This window comes from Chiloscyllium punctatum, chromosome 46, assembly GCF_047496795.1.
Source record: "Chiloscyllium punctatum isolate Juve2018m chromosome 46, sChiPun1.3, whole genome shotgun sequence".
In the NCBI taxonomy this organism is placed as follows: domain Eukaryota; kingdom Metazoa; phylum Chordata; class Chondrichthyes; order Orectolobiformes; family Hemiscylliidae; genus Chiloscyllium; species Chiloscyllium punctatum.
In genome coordinates, this window is record NC_092784.1 from 63977008 (window position 1) to 63994773 (window position 17766).

General features: G+C 44.9%; 1 protein-coding gene across 1 annotated transcript in view; it reads left to right on the plus strand.

Annotated features, from left to right (window-relative positions):
• Positions 1-17766, plus strand: part of LOC140468236 (dynamin-2-like) — a 47607-nt gene that overhangs the window by 2216 nt on the left and 27625 nt on the right. Inside the window, 4 exon segments of the mRNA XM_072564507.1 lie at positions 3077-3150; positions 11380-11529; positions 13143-13346; positions 13916-14014. Coding sequence (XP_072420608.1) covers positions 3077-3150; positions 11380-11529; positions 13143-13346; positions 13916-14014 — 527 coding nt within the window.

The window sequence follows — 17766 nt, forward strand, 5'->3', positions numbered from 1 at the left end:
TTTTGGGGGGGATGGTGAGGGGGTGAGGGCGAGGGGGGCTTTGGGGGGATGGTGAGGGGGTGAGGGCGAGGGGGGCTTTGGGGGGATGGTGATGGGGGTGAGGGCGGGGCGAGGGTGTGGGTGGTGAGGGGGTGGAGGGCGGGCGGGCGAGGGGTGGTTGGAGTAGGCGGGCGGGCGAGGGGTGGGTTGGAGGGATGCGGGCGAGGGGAGAGGTTGCGAGGCGGGCGGGCGAGGGTGGTTGGTGAGGGGGGAGGGCGGCGGGCGAGGGGTGGTTGGTGAGGGGGCGGTGAGGGGGGCTTTGCGGGGAGTGGGTGAGGGGGTGAGGGCGGGCGAGGTGGTGGTTGGTGAGGGGGGAGGGTGGAGGGCGGGCGGGCGAGGGGTGGTTGGTGAGGGGGGAGGGCGAGGGGAGGCTTTGGGGGGATGGTGAGGGTGAGGGCGGGCGAGGGGTGGTGGTGAGGGGGTGAGGGCGGGCGGGCGAGGGGTGGTTGGTGAGGGGTGAGGGCGGGCGGGCGAGGGGTGGTTGGTGAGGGGGTGAGGGCGGGCGAGGGGTGCGTTGGTGATGGGGGTGAGGGCGGGCGGGCGAGGGGCGTGGTTGGTGAGGGGGTGAGGGCGGGCGGGCGAGGGGTGGTTGGTGAGGGGGTGAGGGAGGAGGCGGCGGCGAGGCGGTGCGTTGGTGAGGGGGTGAGGGCGGGCGGGCGAGGGTGTGGTTGGTCGAGGGGTGGTGAGGGCGGGAGGGCGGCGAGAGGGGTGGTTGGTGAGCGGGGTGAGGGCGGCGCGGGCGAGGGGTGGTTGGTGAGGGGGTGAGGGCGGGCGGGCGAGGGGTGGTTGGTGAGGGGTGAGGGAGGGCGGCGAGGGCGTGGTTGTGTGGAGGGGGGTGAGGGGTGAGGGCGGGCGGGCGAGGGGTGGTTGGTGAGGGGGTGAGGCGGCGGGCGAGGGGTGGTTGGTGAGGGCGGGCGGGCGAGGGGTGGTTGGTGAGGGGGGCTTTGGGGGGGGAGGGTGGGCGGGCGAGGGTTGCTTGGTGAGGGTGGGCGGGCGAGGGGGGGAGGGTGGGCGGGCGAAGGGGGGAGGGTGGACGGGCGAAGGAGGGGGGCTTTGGGGAGGGCGGGGGGTGGGGCAAGGGTGGGGAGTGGTGGAAGGTGGGCGGACGAGGGTGTGCGTGCGGACGGATGAGGGGGGGAGGGTGGGCGGACGTGGCGGGGTGCAGGAAGGTGGGTGGACGAGGGGGGAGGGTGTGGGGGGGGTGGGGTGGGCGGGCGCTGGGGGGGAGCGGGGTAGTGTGGGCAGGCGAGGGGAGGGTGGTGGGTGGGTGGGCAGTGGGCGATGTGCGGGGGGCGAGGGGTCGGGGGGGGAGATGGGCGAGGGGAAGGTGACAGCAGTCAGATTTGCAAGTGAGATAAAAGAATGGTCTGTGAATAACTGAAGATGAATGTAAGTTTTAATTGATGGATCAGTTCCACAGCACTGTGAGAGAGACTTTTTTTTTACTGTGATCAGGATTTGTCTGCATGGCTGACTGGGGCAGCATTTATTGCCCATCCCTTATTTCCCCAGAGAAGGTTGTGATGGGCTGTTGCCTTACTTGCTGCAGTATTCTCAATGTGCAGCTAGTCCAGTTCCGTTTCTGGTCAGTGGTAATCCTGTAGGAAATGCAACAGAATGTCAAAGGCAGTTGGCTGAATTCTCTCGGAGATAGTAAACCTTTAAAATAATTAGAGGAATTGTGACTTGATGTTCAGTATTGCCAAGTGTGATGGTAATTCAGTGAAATTATCCCAGGAATGAGTATTGTTTCTCTCTCAATATAACTGAAGTCAGGCTTCTAAAAGGCATTGTTAACAGCGTAACCTTAAGCTCAATTGAGAATGTAAAGGAATAAATAGAATCAAATCCAGGAGAAATTCAGTGGGTCTGGCAATAAACTGAGGAGAACACAGTGGTCCTTCTGAAGCTAAAAGAAGTATGCTTTCAGCTGCAGCAGTTGGAGCTCAACAGCAATTGTTTTTTCATCACAGGTGCATCTGTTCCCTTTCTGTTTTGCTGAAGTTGTTACCTGAGGGATTGTATTAGGTAACAGAGGCAGGTGCTGTAGAAAGGCTCACACTGTGCCTCATAAGGTATTAGGGGAGAGTGAAACGTGGAAGCATAGGTGGTTAGTAGTGTGTGTTAGTGATGGGCGCAAGGGTGTGGGAGTCATTGGTGATAGGTTGCTCAAAGAACAAAAGATCAGCTTGGTCATTGAGACTATCTGTTTCGCATGAAAAAGGGCTATAGCTTTTGTGATTTATATTACCATTATAGAGGGTAGGCAGGAAATGCCACAATTGGATCAGTGGGAGGAAGTGACCTAGTATTATCCTTAGACCATTAATCCAGAGACCATGGTAATGTTCTAGACACTTGGGTTTGAATCATGCCATGGCAGATGGTAGAATTTTCATTCAGTATAAATCTGAATAACTAAGAAGCATTTCCAATTATCAGGAAAAACCTGTTTTGGTTCATTAATGTCCTTCAGGCATATCCTTTCCTGGTCTGGCCTAAATGTAACTCCGTACAGACAGCAATGTGGCTCACTTTTGGCTGATTAGCAATAGACAACAACTAGCCAGTGACACCCACATTCTGTTATTGAGTTAATAAAATAAAATTGTGAATCTGCTGAGTGGTGGAGCAGGCATGAAGGGCCAAATGGTCTACTCATAATTTATTCTCCATGCATAGTCAATCAACCCGCTGCACTAAATGTTACAACAGTCTCAGCAGCCTGTTGGTTATATAAATCTCCATTGGTGAATGGAGACTCAGTCTCCCACTTAATGTCTACTGTGAGCCTTGGCTTCAGCTCCACACCACTTCACTTCTACTGTATGTAGAAGCACATTATTCAGCAAATTCTGCTGTAAGGGTGAATATACTGATTCTGTACTGTACATGTGTGCGTTATTGCAAGCATAGAGGGAACATTCTTCTAATTCTGCACTCCAGATAGTGGTTTCTCATCCCTGTAGGTGTTGCTTTGATTGACGATTCCTGACAGTCACAAAATACTCATTAGACTATCTTTCTTTATTTTCAGGGATTTTCTTCCTCGTGGTTCTGGAATTGTTACTCGCCGGCCACTTGTTCTACAGCTCATCAATGCAAAAACAGGTAAGTATATTTTTGAGTTTTGCTATAGTTTGGAGGTAAAAGTGGGTGTGACAGTCTGGTAACTTCTAACAAACTGTTTAAAGTCTGGTTGGCCCTCTGGAATCAGCATGAACTCTCCAACACGGTCACTGCTCTGTTCCCAAGAAATTGGTATCTCTGGTCAGACTCGAATCTACACCATTTGATAAGATCAAGGCTGATCTGATTGTGGTCTTAACAGTTTGTACTTTTCAGCTTGTATTTGCATAATGTTTGTTTATCACTTTTTATTCATTTCATGGGATTTGGGTTTCACTGGTTTATCTCTAATCTAGGGACAGAGAAGAGGAGAATCCCTAAGTGAGAAGGCAAGGATGCCCCTCACTTGCTGTCGAGCTCATACTCTCTCCAGTGAGATTACCACTTCATCAAGAGAGAACTGTATTTTTTTAATGGAATTCAAGTCCATGCTTTTATTGAGGGATTTATTTCAGTACTCGCACTCTTAGCTCACTGATTATTATCCTCCTATATTGAATCAACCAGTTCAAACCCAGTTTAGATTTTTTTTTTAATCATCCTGTTCAGATATGTTATTACACACCTCTGGAGCAGATGGGACTTGAACCCAGCCCTCCTGGCTCAGAGGTTGCTTACCACTCTGCAAAGGTCTCCTTCAAGCCCAGTTAACCTTGAACTAGTATATCTATCAGCTTTTTCCTCATTCTATTAGGTCCCAGGCATTCCTTAAAACTATTAGATGATAATGTGGGTAACTTGCAGGTGAAAGTATCCCCATGTATCTGATGCTCTTGTCCTTTAGATGGTCGTGGTTTGGAAGCTGTCTAAAGAGCTTTGAATTTCTACGGTTGCTACCATTTTGCATCAGTGATTGAGGGAATGACTTGGAGAAGGTATTGGATACGGTGTCTGTAAAGTGGTCAGCTTTGTCTGGATGGTATAAGCTGCCTAACTGTTGTTGAACTATGCTCATCCAGGCAAATGGCAAGTATTCCATCACTCTTGACTTGTACGTGTAAAGACGTGGTGATGTAACAGTAATGTCACTGGACCCATAACCCAGGGCCCAGGCTGATGCTCCAGGGACAAGGGTTTGGTTCTGGCCATGGTGAAATTTGAATTCAGGAACGACAAACTGGAAAAGAAAATTGCCATGAGCCACCATTAATTGTCATAAAAACCCATCTGGTTTACTATTCTCCTCTGGAGGCATATGCTATTCTTACCTGGCATGGCCACCATGTGACTCCATATCCACACAATATGGTTGACTCTTAAATACTGTCCAGGCAAGTAAGGATGGCAAGAAATGCTAGCCTAGCCAGGGCTACCCGCATCCTGTGAACAAAGTTTTTAAAAAAGTTGAGCAGTATTTGGGGAGTTGTGATGTGAGTTAGCTGTTACAGATTTCCCAGATATTTGAAAAAATAATGTGCTGTGGAGCCCATTATTATGCTCTACTTGGATTTTCAGAAGACATTTGACAAAATTCCACATAAAAAAGTTATTGTGCAAGGTAGAAGCTTGTGGTGTAATGGGCTGCAGACCAGCACGGGTAGAAGACTTGCTAGCTTATTGAAAACACTGTATACGTAAATGGGTCGTTATCTGATTGGCTGGGGCTCCAACCTTTTACAATTCAATTCAACATTAATGAGAGGATCAAAGACATGGTGGTTAAATTTGCAGATGATGCAATGATACAAAGGAATGTATGTTGTGAAAATGACAACGATGGAATGCTGTCCTTTACTTTGAGAGTTTAGGGTGAGAGGGGAAAGATATAAAAGAGACTTAAAGGGCAACTTTTTCACACAGAGGTTGGTGTGTGTATGGAATGAGCTGCCAGAGGAAGTGGTGGAGGCTGGTACAATTGCAACATTTAAAAGGCATTTGGATGGATATATGAATAGGAAGGGTTTGGAGGGATATGGGCCGGGTGCTGGCAGGTGGGACTAGATTAGGTTGGGATATCTGGGCGGCATGGACGGGTTGGACTGAAGGGTCTGTTTCCATGCTGTACATCTCTATGACTATGACTAACTTCTGCTTTGGTAATGAGAGGCGGCCTGGTGACTCACACCACCAGAGACACCGGTTCAATTCAGTTGCCTCTGGCAACTGTTGGTGTGGAGTTTGCACATTCTCCCCATATCTGGAGGAAATCCACACAGATGCTCCGGTTTCTTCCCACAGTCCAAAGATATACAGGTTTGGTGAATTGGCTATGCTAAATTGCCCATAGTGTTAGGTGCATCGGTCAGGGGTAAGTGTAGGGTAGGGGAATGGGTGTGGGTGGGTTACTCTTCAGAGGGTCGACTTGGATTTGATGGGCCAAAGGGCCTGTTTTCATACTGTAGGGAATCTAATCTTATACAGAACATCCTGAGACTCCTCCACTTCTGGATACCCAACCCAGGCTCCCTTTCTGTCTCAACCTTTCAGTCTCAGCTGTAGGGAATCTAATCTTATACAGAACATTGATAAGAGCACCTTTCAAACAGTGTGGGCAGGTTTGGTCTCCTTTATGTAAAGAAAGATATAAATGCATTGGAAGTGGTTCATAAGAGGTTTACTTGATAGGAATGTGAGTTGTTTTACAAGGGTAATTAGGCAAACTGGGCTTATTTTCAGTAGTGCTTTGAAGAGTAGAGTGATTTGATTGAACTTTGTAAGATCCTGAGTGATCTTGACAAAGTGGACTTGGAAAAGGTATCTACTTTTGTGGGCATGTCGAGAACTATGGGTCACTGTTCTGAAGTTATGGGTTGCCCTCAGAACGGGTATGGGGAAATCAGTTCCCCTTTGAGAAGGTTGTGCAACTTTGCTATACTCTGCCTGAAAGAGGTGGAGGTGGCGTCATTGAGTATTTTTGAAGTATAGGTGGATGGGTCCTTGTTAAATTCGCAGGGAATTGTAAGCATGTGGAATTTGGAACACAAACAAATCATTTGCAGTTTGAATGGCTTCCTTCTAACTTATGGTATATCAACTTTTATATCTGCCAATCCTCCTTCTGACAGAGTATCAAACTAAGGGGTATATTTTTAAGCTGAGAGGAAAAAGATATTAAAAAAGACACAAGGGGCAACTTTAAGAGGGTGATTCATGTGTGGAATGAACTACCAGAGGAAGCAGTGTGTGCAGTTACAGTTACAATGCTTAAAAGACATTTGGTTAAGTACATGAATAGGAAAGGTTTGGAAGGTTATGAGCCAAGTGCAGACAGGTGGGAACATGGTCAGCGTGGACTGGTTGGACAGAAGAGTTGTTTTCAGTGCTGTAAGACACTACTCTATTCACTTGCAGTTCTTGCTCTCATCCATACAAACTGCAAAGGCATTCAAAGTTTTGGAAAATTGCACGGGCTGAGACTCCTCCACTTCTGAATACCCAACCCAGGCTCCCTTTCTGTCTCAACCTCCTGTCCTGATCATGGACCAAATCTATAGCGCACAGCCTAAAGCTTGTAACTGTCTTCTGGGACAAAGTATCCAGGAAATGTTTCCCTATCCTAATGCATTGCAGTGGCCAAAGCTCAGACCCCATGTCATCAACTCAGTGCCAGGGTTTCTTGAAGTTGCAGACACTTAAGCCAACAATCATATCTGCAATTAAGTGTCTATCAGCTCCCCCCATGCTATAGCTACAACACCACACTGGCCCTGCCAACCTAATTATGTTTCATTTAACTAATCAGGTTGCAGGTTTTTATTTTCCCTAATTTGAATAAATGTGGAGAGCAAGAATAGAATAAATGCTCACCATCCAATCACTTGCCTTCTTTCCTTTTTAATCATAGAATCCCTACATGTGTAGAAACAGGTCATTTGACCCAACAAGTCCACACCGACCCTCTGAAGAGTAATCTACCAAGGCACATTTCCCTACCCTATTACTCTACTCTACATTTCCCTTGACTGATGCACCTAACCTCCACACCCTGAACACTATGGGCAATTTTAGCACGTCAATCCACCCTAGCCTGCACATCTTTGGACTGTGTGAGGAAACCAGAACACCTGGAGGAAACCCGTGCAGACTCCACACAGACAGTCGCCCGAGGCTGGAATCAAGCTTAGGTCCTTGGTGCTGTGAGGCTGATATATCATGTTTCAGTTTTCTGTCTGAGTCCACAGACATTACCCCAACACTCTTTAAACTCCCCTCTTCTAAACAAGAGCTCATCTGCATTGGTGAGACTGCATCTGTAGTACTGTGAACAGTTTTGCACCCTGTATTTAAAGGTATTACTTCATTAGAGGCAATTCAGAGAAGGTTCACAAGGATGATCCTGGGATGAGGGGGTTGTTTCATGAGCAAAGGCTAAATGGATTGGGACTCGACTCGCTGGCATTTAGATGAATGAGAGGTGATCTCATTGAAATGTATAGGATCCTTGAGGGGCTAGACAGGAGACATGCTGAGATGATGTTTCCCCTCACTGGCAAATAAAATTAAAGAGAATCTTAAAGAGTCTTGACAAGTACATTAAGGACAAAAGGGTAACCAGGGAGAGAATAGGGCCCTTCAAAGATCAGCAAGGCGGCCTTTGTGTGGAGCCGCAGAAAATGGGGGAGATACTAAATGAGTATTTTGCATCAGTATTTGTTGTGGAAAAGGATATGGAAGATATAGACTGTAAGGAAATAGGTGGTGGCATCTTGCAAAATGTCCATATTACAGAGGAGGAAGTGCTGGATGTCTTGAAACGCATAAAAGTGGATAAATCCCTAGGACCTGATCAGTTGTCCCCTAGAACTCTGTGGGAAGCTAGAGAAGTGCTTGCTGGGTCCCTTGCTGAGATATTTGTATCATCGATAGTCACAGGTGAGGTGCCGGAAGACTGGAGGTTGGAAAGCATGGTGCCACTGTTTAAGAAGGGTGGTAAGGACAAGCCAGGGAACGATAGACCAGTCAGCCTGACCTCGGTGGTGGGCAAGTTGTTGGAGGGTATCCTGAGGGACAGGATGTACGTGTATTTGGAAAGGCAGGGACTGATTCAGGATAGTCAACATGGCTTTGTGCGTGGGAAATCATGTCTCACAAACTTGATTTAAGTTTTTTGAAGATGTTACAAAGAGGATTGATGAGGGCAGAGCGGTAGATGTGATCTATATGGACTTCAGTAAGGCTTTTGACAAGGTTCCCCATGGGGAGATTGATTAGCAAGGTTAGATCTTACGGAATACAGGGAGAACTAGCCATTTGGATACAGAACTGGCTCAAAGGTAGAAGGCAGAGGGTGGTGGTGGAGGGTTGTTTCTCAGACTGGAGACCTGTGACCAGTGACCAGTGGAGTGTCACAAGGATCGGTGCTGGGCCCTCTACTTTTTGTCATTTACATAAATGATTTGGATGCGAGCATAAGAGGTACAGTTAGTAAGTTTGCAGATGACGCCAAAATTGGAGGTGTAGTGGACAGTGAAGAGAGTTACCTCAGTTTACAACAGGATCTTGACCAGATGGGCCATTGGGCTGAGAAGTGGCAGATGGAGTTTAATTCCGATAAATGCGAGGTGCTGCATTTTGGGAAAGCAAATCTTAGCAGGACTAATATACTTAATGGTAAGGTCCTCGGGAGTGTTGCTGAACAAAAGGACCTTGGAGTGCAGGTTCATAGCTCCTTGCAAGTGGAGTTGCAGATAGATAGGATAGTGAAGAAGGCGTTTGGTATACTTTCCTTTATTGGTCAGAGTATTGAGTACAGGAGTTGGGAGGCCATGTTGCAGCTGTACAGGACATTGGTTAGGCCACGTTTGGAATGTTGCGTGCAATTCTGGTCTCCTTCCTGTCGGAAAGATGTCGTGAAACTTGAAGAAAGGATTCAGAAAGGATTTACAAGGATGTTGTCAGGGTTGGAGGATTTGAGCTATAGGGAGAGGCTGAACAGGCTGGGGCTGTTTTTCCCTGGACCATCGGAGACGGAGGGCTGACCCTATGGAGGTTTACAAAATTGAGGGGCATGGATAGGGTAAATAGACAAAGTCTTTTCCCTGGGGTTGGGGAGTCCAGAACTAGAGGACATAGGTTTAGGGTGAGAGGGGAAAGATATAAAAGAGACCTATGGGGCAACGTTTTCGTGCAGAGAGTGGTACGTGTATGGAATGAGCTGCCAGAGGAAGTGGTGGAGGCTGGTACAATTGCAACGTTTAAGAGGCATTTGGATGGATATATGAATAGGAAGGGTTTGGAGGGAAATGGGCTGGGTGTTGGCAGGTGGGACTAGATTGGGTTGGGATATCTGGTCGGCATGGACAGGTTGGACTGAAGGGTCTGTTTCCATGCTGTACATCTCTATGACATTGGAGAGTCTAGGGCCAGAGGGTATAAGTCTCAGAATTAAGGGATGCTAGTTTAAGACTGAGGTGAGGAGGAATTTCTTGAGGATTGAGTGTGTCTTTGGAATTCATTGCCACAGAGAGCTGTGGGGGGCTGAATCTTTGTATAGTTAAGACTGAGTTAGATTCTTGATTAGTAAGGGATTCCAGGATTTTAGAGGAATGGTAGGAAAATGGACGTTAGGAAGATTGGTTTAGCCATGATCCATTTGATTGGTGCAGGTTCAAGAGCCAAAGAACCTACTCATGTTCCTGTTTCTTATGGTCTTACCTATGATTTGAACTCCAAATCTTGCGTTTTCTGCTAATCGAAGAATGAATCAAATCCCTAAACCAATGAGCCCACCGTTTTAATTTTATTGTGAAATGCAGTTGGAGGGATTTGATTAATGTTTTTGGAAGGCTTCTGATTGTTGTGTTTATCCTGTTAGATCTTAATTGTATTAGACTACACGTTGTAATTATAGTCTTTGTTCAGTTATGGTCCCAGAGCAGACTGCAGCTTCGTCAACATCCAGGATGATTCAACAAATTTGGTTGATTCAGGGCCAGTTACCTTTGTTCTTTTGAAGTTAAATATTGAGAACCTAAGGTTTCTCAGAAGGGAATGAGATCTCGAGCTCCACGATTTAGTTCGATCAACGCTACTGGTCTAATATTGTACAGTGTTGTTAGAGTCAGAGTCATACAGCACAGAAACAGACCAGTTAGAGCTCAGGCCAAATTCTAGCGGTTTGTATAGACAGCTGGGAGTAGTTGTCGAGATGGTCCTGAAGGCTCACAGGAAATCAGGTACCCCTAAATATCTTAGTATATGTGGGGGTGGATTTTTTTTAAAGCATGTAACAGTGTTTGTTTTATGCAATTGAGCAGGATGACAGGTCAGGGAAGCACATACTGAAGATCAGCTTGGTGGAGTTAGATGTTGCTGAAAAGCTGGAGTTGTATCAGTGAATAATTACTGGAGGACAGGGTTACATGCACATGGGCATGCCCATATACATGTAGTTGGGGAGGGACGAGTGCAAGGGCAGAGGATTGACCAGAACTGGAGCAATTGGTGAGACAAATCATGATGGAGCAGCAAAGGGAATTACAAACCAGATAGGCAAAACTGGAAGAACTGAAATCCCTTGTGAAGTTTAATGAGGTTGGGTGGCCCACTCTAATAAATGTTTGAGGTCAATTGCTGATAAATCCGTGGGATCAGCCTTGATCACATTTATAATTTGAGGTCTTTGATCCCAGTGTATTCCCTGTGTTAATCATATATTAGTTCTAGCTGTTAGAATATAAGTTGTGTGTGTTTTGGAGATGAAGGTTCACTGTACAATATTAGAACAGTAGTGTTGATCGAACTAAATCGTGGAGCTCGAGATCTCATTCTCTTCTGAGAAACCTTAGGTTCTCAATATTTAACTTCAAAAGAATAAAGGTAACTGGCCCTGAACCAACAAAATTTGTTGAATCATCCTGGATGTTGACGAAGCTGCAGTCTGCTCTGGGACCATAACTGAACAAAGGCTATAATTATGACTCTGACTCTAACAGCACAGAGACATCCAACTGCTTCTGGGACTGAACTCACTGTGAACCCTCTCCAGAATCTCTCTAATTCAGTTGTCAGGACGGCTAAAAATTAAAATCCAAACACGGTGTCTATTCTCTGTCTCCTTTGCAAATTGACTGATCTTTTTCACTCTGCCTGTTTTCCCCCTCAGACCCAACTGTCCTGAGTGACCTGTTTAAAAACCTGAAGACTCTCCTTGCGTATCACCGGGAGAATTGAATGTCGTCACTGAGCTTAGAATTGTGTGCTATGCAATGTTAGCAAGCTTGTTAAATACCAAAGATTAGGTACAGAATAATGACTTGCATTCTCTTGCAGAACATGCTGAATTTCTGCACTGCAAAGGGAAGAAGTTTACAGATTTTGAGGAGGTTCGACAGGAAATTGAAGCAGAGACAGACAGAGTTACAGGGAGCAATAAAGGAATCTCACCAATTCCCATCAATCTGAGAGTGCATTCTCCAAATGGTGAGTGTGGTCTGTTTGATGCAAGTCTCGGGCGTGATTATTTGAGATCTTGCAAAATAGAATTTGTTAGCAATGCTTGAGAATTTGATTAAAAGCTGTGACCTCTTGTCAATTGTACAGGGAGTCCACATTTAATGTTGCCCTTTCAGCATTGCTATGGTGATGGGTCCAGACATCTTGTAGAGTGCTGCATGAATTGTAATAATGTATACAGCAGGCTGCAATATCTTCCCTGACTTGCCTGGTGCCAGTCTGGAGCTATCTTGGGGCTTCAACAATCTGGTGATTTATAGCCCCTTGCTGTGCTGTGCTGTGCTGCTGTCCAAAGTCCTCTCTGGGGGCATCCACCCTGGTCTAGGAGCTACTCCTGCACAAGCACACCCCACCACCACCCACATCTGTGGCAAGGCTGCTGGTCTGTTGAGTTCCACAGCTCTTCCACCACCACCGCCACCATGCCCTTTGCCTGCCTCGCACCCTGCCCTGGCCAATGGAATGAATACATTCCTCACTTCCGTCTGTACTTTAGAAGATATCTAAAATATATGAATAGCTGTAAATCAGGAAGTAGAAAAGAGGGAGGAACTTGGTGAAATGACAGTTGCTGTGGAAGTGGTGTTGTGGCTGACAAGTTCCTGGGTCCTATGTACTTTATTCTCAGGTATCAAAAGAAGAGACTGTATGAGCTGATTGATGCATTACTTTCTGCAAAGGCTGTATTGAACTGCAAGTACAACCCTGCTATTCAAGAAGGGATGAATGGAGGCAGGCAGTGGGGAAGCCATTGACCAGTTAGCTTGATATTATGGGGAAGGTGTTCAAATTGATCATTAAAGGGGTTATAACTGCACTGTAATTAGGAAGAATTAGCATGGCTTTACAAAAGGGGAATTGTCCCTTATAGGTTAGTTTAATCCCATTTGAAGTTTCGAACAGGGCGGGGGTAAGTTGATTGAAGTGTACAAGATCCTGAATGATCTTGATACGGTTGACTTGGGGAAGGATGTTTCTTGTGGGTAAGTCCAAAACTAGGGGTCACTGCCTTTAAAAATAGTCTCTTTATGATGGCAGAAAAGATTTTGTCTGGGGATTGTGCTATTCTGGAACTTTGTGCCTTAGGGGATGGAGGCAGGGTCATTGAATATTTTAATGCTGGATGTGGATGGATCCTTGTTTGGTAAGGGAGTCAAAGGTTGTCAGGGTAGATAGGAATACAAAGCGTAAGCAGGTCTGATCTTGTTAAATGTCAGGTGAGGTAGACTAGAAGGGGCAAATACCCTGCTTCTGTTCATTTCTATGTGTAATCAATAAAATCTACAGTAAGCTTCACTGAGCAGTGTCAACAAGAGTGAAGCTAGAACTAAGCTGCATTCTGGTGTTCTAGTGATGACAACATTGAGGGTTCAGGGGCTTGGGGGTCTTCAGATTGGTTGTGACATTTCTGCTCTAACCTGGTCCCACATTCTGTCTTTCCACGAACAGCACTAAGCTCTCAGAGAAGTTTCCTTTAGGACTGCTAATGATTCAAGCCTGCACATGCTGGACACTAAACTGTCTTATTTGGTTGGTCTGCAATAAATGGTCCTAATTATTTTTACACTTCCTTCTGCTAGTTTTAAACCTGACATTGATTGATTTACCGGGTATCACCAAGGTTCCAGTTGGTGACCAGCCAGCTGATATAGAACACCAGATCAAAGAAATGATAATGCAGTTTATCAGCAAAGAGAACTGTCTTATCCTGGCTGTCACTCCAGCGAACTCTGACCTCGCCAATTCAGACGCACTCAAGCTTGCCAAGGAGGTTGACCCACAAGGTAAGAAGTCTGTTTCTCTCCTGGTTCCAGCATTCCTGCTCTCATAAGATGGAGACTGATTTAAATAGACAGTCATCTTTTCTGGAAAACAGACACTAAAGTGACTATAAATGGTTTACAGACAGTTTAAAAGAAATCTAGATTTATCTTTGTACTGCTTCTCTTGAGCAATGATGAAAGGTAAATGTGTTGTGAGTAATAGAGGGAAGTGAGTTATCCTGTCTTTGGGAGCATGAATCAATTCAGATCTGTACTCTGGCTTTTTTGGTTGAGATCAAGTTTCGACAGTTTCCTGAGGGTTTGTGTAGCTTTCGTACATAAGTGCCAAGCTGACTGGAGTTCTGTGACCAAAATCCCCACAATAACTTTACCTGAGGTTCAAAATCTATCTATAGCTATTGATTGAAAGAACTGAAATTGATGTTTAAACTGCACTCTGAAGAGGTTGCTGCTAAACTTTGGTTCATAGCTACAAAGTTTTCATTTTCAATTTTGTTTCTTGGGAGCTAATGCACTTATTCCTTGTTGTCTGAAGACTAGTATTCTGTAAAGTTGTCTCCTCTGCACAGGTTTGAGGGTGATTGGTGTGATCACAAAACTGGATCTAATGGACGAAGGGACTGATGCTCGGGATATCCTGGAAAACCGGCTTCTGCCTCTCCGCAGAGGTAAGTTCAGCAACAGCCTGTCGGCTTATTTAGCCAATGCAAGAGTTTATGCTGCATTCTGTTTCCACACTGTAGGGAATCTAATTTAATTTAATCTAATCTAATCCCAGTAGTAACCCAATCGGTTTGTCATTTTTTTTCCTTTCTTCCTCATCTACATTTCCCCCCGCTTCTGTATTCATATTAACTTCCTCTGGTAGCAAGTTCCATGTTTCACTACTTTCTGGTAGAGATGTTTCTTCTGAGTTTCTTGTGGGATTTATTAGTTTTAATATTTCAGCCCTATGCTGCTCCTCATGGCGTTATGTGGAAACATCCTCTACATCTACCCAATTCTGTCCTTACGTAATCTTATAGGAGTCTGTCAGGTCATGCTTCCTCACTACTGTCTTAAGAAAAATATTAATTGTGACTTTACAAATTTTTACTTGTGTCTGTGTGATCTTGTGGCTTGTGAAACTGTGTTTTTGCACAATCTCCAGTGTCTTCATTCCTAAAATCTATACATTTTCTCTGTTTCATTGACACTTACCAACATTTTCTTGGTATTACAAAGCTTGAGCATTGCTAAATAGGGAAACCTGTTGTTGAAGCTTTTTTTGTCTTGCACTTGTCAGGACAAACACAATGCCAAATTTCAAACTGTCTCAACAAATAAGTATTACAAGGAGAAGGGTGCTGGTTGGTTGACAAGTAAACTCTGGTCGGCTGAGGTGTTGCCATAGAAAGAGGGAGAATTATCAACTCCTAAAGCATAAGACATGAGCCTGTTCCTCTTGCAATTAGTATTTGTAAATGCAATAAAGGAGCTGACTCATTCATTCTAAATAAGCATAAACATTTTGACAGAATGCACACATTAATGGTGGTTCCAAATTTGCATCTATTGGATGTGCTGCCATATGCCATATATGATAGGATTCCAGTAGCTCGTTCCATCCATATCTTGGTACATATGACAGTAATAAATCAAATCATTTACAACATTTAACAGATATTTGGATGGGTACATGAATAGGAAAAGTTTAGAGCGGTATGAGCCAAATGCAAGCAAATGGGACCAGTTCTATGAATTCATTAGACTTATGACTTAACTCTCAAGTTCTGTTTTAATAAGTCTGCTCAAATCAGTGATCCAATATGTACATTGGGAATCGTATGGTTCTGTGTGCTACAGGGCAGATCTTGTCAGCAATCTTGTAAAAAGTGTTCCAGCTGTTTGCTAGCCTTGCAAGTTTGACACAAATAGTGTATGTCGATGCTATCTATGGAACAGTGGCCATCTTGGTCAGTGCCACAGGGGAAAAAAAACAAACAAATATAGATGCTGGAAATCAGAAACGAAAACAAATTGCTGGAAAACCTCTGGAGCTGGCAGCATCTGTGGAGAGAAAGCAGTTAAGTTTTAGGGATTCCCCCCCTCCTCTTGAATCAGTGTTTCTGTCTCATTGGTTTAGTGTGCTGAAACTCAAGCCCACTGTTCGTGGAGCCATCACAAAAATTAAAGATCAGATCAATGTATGCAAAATTTCCTGTCTCTTTAGACCCAAGTTAACAGAAAACAACAGTTTCTGTACTGAAGAAAAATTACCATTTGTTACAAATAAACAGATTCCATCTACAGTACACAACCATGAATCATTTAACATATAACCTTACTAATCCCCTTATAATCCCACACGCATTTAAACAGACTAAAAGGAATTGTTATCAGGGGAAAAGCTAGGAAAGCAGTTTAACGGCCCTAGTCCACAGAGTTAACTGAGGCAATCCTTTTGCTTGTCCAGATTTTCTTCCCTCTTTGCAGAAGACACGGGTGATTGGTACATTGACTGCGAAGTTTCAAAGTCACTGGATAAAAGTCACAGCTTACAGCATGCAGTGAGGAAGAATAAACTGGCTTTCCTCCTGCGTTAAGTATTTCACTGGAGAGGAAGTCACATCACTTCCCTATATGGGGGGTCTAAAGGCTTCACATCCACTCAGTTATCCAGCAACCAGTCAGATCGTTGTTGTCAAGCTGATGGCTGTTGTTATCCATATCTGGTCATAGCTCCAGAATCTAATCAGCTATGAGTCAAATCGCACTTTTAAAAAAAAACCTCGGTGCTAGCCCCTCTGTGAATTTCCTCACTAAAACCATTGTGGATCAGTGCCTGGCAATAAATGCTGACCCAGCTAATGATGCTCACGGTTCATAAGTGAATTAAATAAAACCCATCTTCACTGCTTTAACAAAGCAGCATGTAATCAAAGAATTTCAGTGGCTCATTGAAAGTGCAGCAATCCCTTCTGCTATCTTTGGTTTTAAAGAGTCCTTTTCCCATTTCAGTCCACAGTCAATAATACAGAATAAACAGATATGGTCTTTCCACCAGGTCATTGTTCCATGTCGGAAGTGAGCAGAATACCTTCATTTTGAATACTCAAGTTACCCTGGAAGTTCAAAGATTCTCAAACATTTAAACAAAAGGTTTCATGTTGCTACTGTTCAGTAATTACATGAGTGGGATTTTCTGCCAGTTGTTAGTCCCAATGGGTGTTCTGCACACTACACAGTCGAGCAATGCTGTGGATGGATATGGGTATGACCCCAGGTATCTATTGGCTGATTGAATCAAATAGTAGAGTCAAAAAGTGTGGTGCTGGAAAAGCAACATCCAAGGTGCAGGGGAGTCAACGTTTCGAGCATAAACTCTTTGTCAGGAATTATCGACTCTCCTGCTCCTTGGATACTGCCTGATCGGCTGTGGTTTTCTAGCACCACACATTTCGTCTGATCTCCAGCATTTACAGTCCTCAGTTTTTCCCTGAATTAAAAAGCACATCTTTGGGGGTCAATGATAGGCTGAATACACGTTGTGATCAACCCAGCCACCTCTTGCAAAACTCGGAACAAAGTTTGGTTTGATCCCATGATTGGGCAGTTGAATAATCTTGAGTGTTAAAATCCAACAACAAATTTAAAATAAGTCAAGCACTTCATGTGGCTCATTTGGGCTTGCTGGATCTGTCATACATTCATGCACAGGAACCTGTTCTGTGCAAATAAAATCCTGTGCCTTGGTTGAGTTGCTTAATCATTATAAAATTCTGATAGAACTGGGCAACTTGAATGCAGGGATGATGTTTGTCTCTGGCTGAGAGATCGCGAACAAGGGGTCAACATCTCGGTATAGCAGTTGGCCATTTGGATTGAGCTAAATCTATCCACTGAATGTAATAATGCTATGGAATTCTCTACCACGGAAAACTGTGGAGGCCAAGTCACTGAATACATTTATCGATTTCTAGACAGTAAAGGCATCAAGGGTTAAGAGGAGAGACTGTCGAGCATATGATGATGAGGTAGAGGATCAGCCACGATCACATTGAATAGCAGAGAAGTCTCAATGCCCCAACTGGCCAAATGTTTTATTTTCTGTGTTGTCAGAGTTTGGGGAATCTGAGTTGGACAATCTTCCGTCAGTAGATGTGGGCCCAATGGCCTGAACGGCCTGCTTCCACACTAGGGATTCTGAGTTTGAAATCTGCCATTCTTGCACCTGTCCTGATGAATACAAACCAAAATGTTTCAGCAACATACCTCTTGCGCGTTGTCTCGCTCTCAAGTCTCAAGGTGTGTAATAGCATCTCTGCAAGCAATCCAGTCACACAAAAAAGGATGGCAGTTTCTACTCCATTTCCTTACCAACCATAGTCCATCCAATCAACCTACTTCCTTTGCTGGGCAAAATGGTTCCCTTTCTAGA